The sequence below is a fragment of the Triticum dicoccoides genome, unplaced genomic scaffold, assembly GCF_002162155.2.
Source record: "Triticum dicoccoides isolate Atlit2015 ecotype Zavitan unplaced genomic scaffold, WEW_v2.0 scaffold1882, whole genome shotgun sequence".
In the NCBI taxonomy this organism is placed as follows: Eukaryota; Viridiplantae; Streptophyta; class Magnoliopsida; order Poales; family Poaceae; genus Triticum; species Triticum dicoccoides.
Window position 1 is genome coordinate 51,936 of NW_021229096.1, and position 5,760 is coordinate 57,695.

The 5,760-nt window shown below is 41.1% G+C and overlaps 1 protein-coding gene across 2 annotated transcripts in view; it reads right to left on the reverse strand.

The window, feature by feature from the left end:
* Window positions 1-3,861: 3,861 nt before the first annotated feature.
* Window positions 3,862-5,760, reverse strand: part of LOC119344818 (F-box/LRR-repeat protein 15-like) — a 32,474-nt gene continuing 30,575 nt past the window's right edge. The window contains exons 14-17 of one of the 2 annotated variants that reach the window (XM_037615151.1): window positions 5,314-5,760; window positions 5,158-5,221; window positions 4,379-4,468; window positions 3,862-4,291 (exon numbers count right to left, since the gene is read on the reverse strand). The exon at window positions 5,314-5,760 is cut by the window's right edge and continues 15 nt beyond it. In XM_037615151.1, the coding sequence (XP_037471048.1) occupies window positions 4,214-4,291; window positions 4,379-4,468; window positions 5,158-5,221; window positions 5,314-5,760 (679 nt within the window). In that variant the 3' untranslated portion in view covers window positions 3,862-4,213. Of the gene's footprint in view, window positions 4,292-4,378; window positions 4,469-5,157; window positions 5,222-5,313 lie in introns of those variants that run through there. The other variant, XM_037615149.1, reaches the window with a different exon arrangement.

A 5,760-nucleotide genomic window follows, 5' to 3' on the forward strand; every position in this document is an offset into this window, starting at 1 on the left:
GGATAACCAAGTCTTGTCAAGAGTTATTAATCTCATTGATCCTGCTACGGGTGAGTGGGACGAGAAACTAGTTCAGGATACCCTTTGGAATATTGATGCAGAACGTGTACTGCAAATCCCTTTGCATCATCAATCAACATAGGACTATGTTGCATGTTAGATCAGCCTACTATAGACAGTGGGAAGACACATATGGCCGAACCACTAATGAAAATCAACAAGGTGGCTCTCGGCCACATCTGGTATGGAACAAAATTTGGAGTTTGAAGCTTCCGGGAAAAATTAAAATTTTCCTATGGAGATGTCTACACAAGGCAATGCCTTGTTTATGTGTTCTGGCTAATCGTCATATCAGCAATGTATCACAATGTCCAGTTTGCGCAGAGGGAGCAGAGGTTATCAAGCATGCACTCTTCACTTGCTCTCGAGCTCGGGCGGTATGGACTGCATTAGGGATCTGGCATATCATTCCGGGTGGATCCCTGGTTGATTGTGGGGGGCTTGGGGTGTTGGAATCCCTCATGTGTGATTGCTCATCACAGCAGGCGTACAATGGCCTGGTTGAACTCCCGGAACTGATAGCTATAGCTAGCTGGGTTTTTTCGAAAGAAAGTTCGAGCTTTATTCATTAGAAATAATCATTACATCGTTTATGAGGATTGGTACAATTGCATTATGTGGTTCCTCAAACCAATCAGAAATGAATGAAGATCTAGCCAACTTGGCAAGTTCATGAGCAACTTTATTTGCTTCTCTATTACAATGCTCGAATCTAGAAATAGGAAAATCGCAAGCTAAGTGAAAACAGTCATCAAAAATTGCAGCTGCTGCCCCCGACGATCGTCCTCCTTCGTTCATGGTCTCGATCACCTCCATATTATCCGAGTTAATAATTATGCGATTACAACCCATCCTTTGCGCAAGCGATAGGCCAAATTTTAACGCCAAAGCTTCAGCCATCAACACATCTACACACCAGTCAATCTTACCATTTCCCCCACCGATGAACCTACCTTTGTCATCTCTTAAGACAGCCCCGATCGTACCCCTGAGAAGGTCGTGGTCAAAAGAAGCATCAATGTTAAGTTTAACAAATCCCGTCGGGGGGTTAGACCATCCTCCTCTTTTCATGGAAGCCTTCGGCGAGGAGGCATTAACAAAATTGGCAGCGAGAGTGCGTATCCCCATGGATATCTGTTGTGCATTCTGAGTAGTCTCATTGTGTACCAATTTGTGCCTTTCCCACCACAAGTACCAGGCTGATATGGCAATCATGTCACGCACATTACGAGTGCCCATAATACATAGTTCCTGATCTGGTAATGAAAGTAAATATTCCAAGATTGCCTCACCCGCATAGTCTATTTTACAAGCTCTGTCGATAATATCGTCCATCCCTAGTCTTCTCCAGATTTCTTTTGCTCTGTCACATAGAAACAACAAATGTTTTGTGTCTTCTGGCCCAGATGAGCAGGCAGGACACTTAGGCGAGACTTTCACATGTCTATTAGCTAAGTTAACACGACACAGAATAGTGTCGTGAAGTGTACGCCAAATAAATATTTTAACCTTTGCTGGACAAGCAAGTTTCCAAATCCTCGCCCAAATAGGATTGACCGTGGTACGTCCCATCCCATTGGTATGTCGTAACTTGTTCCCATATTGGTGGTCCCATTCCATAAAATAAGCAGACCGAACCGAAAAATCCCATTTTTTGTGAAATTCCAAGCTACGAAATCTGGCATATCATGTTGCGATATCGGGATCGTAAGCACTCGCTGAACATCAATAGGCCATAGAGTCTGTCTGAGAAGATTTTCGTCCCAACTATTTAGGATTGGATCAATCAAATCTGCTACCTTTCGTAACAACTGGCCTTCTTTAGGGGTAACAATTTTACGGTTTGCACAATTTGGAATCCATGCGTCCTCCCAAATATCAATATTCTGCCCATTTCCCACTCGCCAAATATGACCACGCTTCAGGGAGCTCACACCCGCCATAATACTTTGCCAAGTGAAGGAAGATCCCTTCTTCATGTCAGTGTTCAACAAGTCACCGTCAGGATAGTATTTGACTCTCAAAATAGTAGCACATAAAGAATCCGGATTCTCGAGAAGACGCCAAGCCTGTTTAGCAAGCATAGCCAAATTGAAACAATGGATATCCCGAAAACCCATTCCTCCTTGGTTCTTGGGTACACACATTTTCCACCAAGCCATCCAATGCATCCTCCTTTGGTTGTCCTCATCTCCCCACCAGAAATGCGCCATCGCGTCAATAATTCATTTGCAAATTTTTTTTAGGAATTTTAAAGACCGACATTGCATAGGTGGGGAGACCATGCAAACACCTTAGAGATCAGCGTCGCCGATTCACGCCTTGGCTTTGAATTTCACTCGAGCGGCCGGGAAAACAACTCAAACACCTAAAAGGAATTCTTGGCCCGTTATTTTGGCCACACATCAAGTGCTAAATGTTGACGCTTCTTTTAGCGAGGAACTTCATTCGGGTTCATGTGGAGTTGTAGTTCGGGATAACAATGGTAATTTCATCACAACTTCCACTTCTCGCATTGAGCATGTGGTTGATGTTGTAGCAGCGAAAGCGGCAGCATTGCTTGAAGACATGAAGCTTGTCCAAAGTTTAGTAATTAACAATATCATGGTAAGGATGGATAACATCATTGTGGTCGATGCTATACGCCTTAATGAGGGATATTCTATGGTGGCGGCTCCAATTATAGATAATTGCATAGAGATGTTGAGAGATTTCGGGAAGGTTACTATCGAGCATTGTAATATAGTCTAATGTAGTTGCTCGTGAGCTAGCTGAGTGGGGGCATGCGAACAATCCTTCTCTGTGTATTGATGCACCCCGGTGTTTATTGCTAAATCATTAGCAGACAATCTAAGCATTATTTAGTACTTCCTCTCTCTCAATTTACAAGGCATGCGCGTATTCCTAGATCGTCAATTTGATCTATCTAATACAAGTTATATATTACAAAAAATATACCAATATAAACTTTAGATGTTCTATTTTCAAACGGTGTAATTTTTGTGTTATATAATTTATATTAGTGTGATAAAATTGGCAATCTAGGTATACACGTGGGACTTGTAAACTGAAACGGAGGAGGTATTATTTAATGATTAATAAAGCTAGCCATGAAGGCTTTCCCTTAAAAAAAAGGGGTGCGGGTGGGGGTATGGGCGTGTGACCTGTGTTAAGTATCAATTATCAGCGTTTTTGAGGGTCTCACGGATCCGCCCTCGCTGGAAGCACAATCATGCAATGAAGCCCTTGCTTTGGCGATGGATCTCAACCTCAACTCTATATGCGTGGCCTCGGATTGTGCTGTTGTTATTTCCATGATAGGCTCAGATGTCCCCTGCCAGTTTGCCTCAGTTTTGAGTGAGATAAACCATAGGGCTAGTTTTTTTCCTACTATCCATTTTATTCATGAGAATAGGAAGCATAATTTCGAAGCGCACGCTCTTGCAAAAGCTGCGGCTTCTTTGTCTCCCGGGCGCCACCTGTGGCTTCTAAATACGCCCGACATCATCTGTATCCCTATGAACATCCAGATTTAATAAAGGTTACAGATGCTCAAAAAAAAAATTATCAGCGCTCTACGCAGGTCTTGCAACCTTTAAAGAAAACACTTTTTTACGCAACAGCATTTATTAGTTACTCAATTTTCAAGGAGACAAGTGACACAACTAATGCTCTTGGATCAAGTACGCCAGGTTTTTTAGTAAGAGTTCACAGCACAGCAGCCGACAGGTGGAAATGTCTCAGTCGCATCGTCACAGTTGAGACAGATTGACAAAGACCGCGCCTTATGAGAGAACCATAGAATCTGGTGTAATTTCCCATGTTTCCCATGTCATCAATGAAGCATACAGCATCAACGATCCAAACATGATGGTTATTCATTCATATAAATACAGATCTGCTTACTCCATCGCTGCACCTCAGAAGCAAATACAAACTAGGAAGTGCGGTTTCCATGTCAGAAGCAAATACAACTAGATTCAGCACAAGAAATCAATTGGAAGAACAGGTTTCATGTCAGCCCTGGCTCCCTAATAAATGCAGCCATGCAATATATTGGCGGTGCTGCATATGTACAAGACAACAATGGCCTTTTCTGTTTCAAATCTGGACTATTTACTAGAGTCCATTAAGAAGACCAGAATCCTTCATACTATGCGATGAGGCTGCTCTGGATGCGCTTGAGAGTTGGGCAAACAGCCTGTAGCCTGCCAAAATCCAGCGTGTTTATCTGTTGAGAAATAAAAGGGGCTACTTAGAACAAGGAAATTCATACACATGATTAGACTAGTAGTGCACAGCAAATATTAAAGCTTACTTGTGGACAAGAGTGCACATTGAGGATCTCCAATGCACCGCAAAAGGATAGTGCAGATTTCAGTTCATCCTCTTGCAACATTGTGCATGCCTATAAGTCATATTGGAAGAATAAAGTATATTTAATAATACTAGATGAAGCACAGACATGACATGTTTAGCCTATCTGTTACAATTATCAATATTTCAAAGTTTTGCGCCATATAAATAGTTTGTTTAGACAGAAGCTTGTCTAAGCCTACGAGGTCCATTTACAAATTTTAAGTATTTGACCGAGGAAGAAAGGAGGGGCTAATCATTACTTAGCACAGTATGAGATACAACATACATAAATGCTACTTTTAAGTTGTAGATACATTCACATCCTGGGTAAGATGACTAATAATGATGGCATCGGCTGTAAGGAATTAGCAAGTGTAGAAAAGTATCAGGACCTCCTCATTCATGTCACCAGAGGATAATCTACAGGTCTGTTAATTATTGTAAAAGATAAATAAATTAGATACTTTTTTTGTTACTGCAAACTCATACTCTGAAATTAACAGTAAAACCATTTACACCTTATTACAACATAAAGGCTAAAAGGCGATCATCGAAAAGAATGGGTAAAAATGAAGAATAACAGATAATTTGGTATAATCATGCTTTCAAGAATTAGAACAAACACCATCAATACAATCAACAGAAGCAGCATTAAATTTAATCCCTGAATTTCCTATACACTAAGAGATCATACATGCTCGCAATAAGTTCAGGTGAGAGTTGCATTAAGAAAAGTACCAAAAGTTGGAGGTTAGCCAATCTTGGGCAATCAAGCTTCAGAATCTCCAGTGAGTTACAATTGCTGCAAAAAAAAATAGAATAGTATAAAGTGTAAGAGCAAAAGATGTTGAAAAGACAAACTTAGGACAGTACAAAAATTGACGTTAGCATCACCTCAAATTTAAATTGTAAAGATTGGAGCACTTCAAATCTACTTCCTTCAAGTTTGCAGACAAATTAAGGTTGATCTTAGACAAATTCAGATAGTTGGCCGTTGAAGGAATAACAACTTTCTTAATATTTGGACAACCAGTACAGTTGAGAACTTCAAGCTGACAATCCGAACTCTCCCTGATCTCTTTGGTCTTGTCTGGTGCAGAATCAGGGGGGAAAGCATCAACTGGCATGTCACCGGACCGGCAATAGTCTGATCCACATACCAATTCATGCAAGTTCGTACATCCGTTTAAGTTCACATTAACCAAATTTGTACAACACGCAAGAAGCTCTTTTATTGCAGTCTGCCCAATGGACGAGTAGGACAGATCTAGCTCAACGAGCATCGGTAGAGCACCCTCTCTGTAGAGTGGTTCCAGAGATGAATCACTGAGATACTTGCAA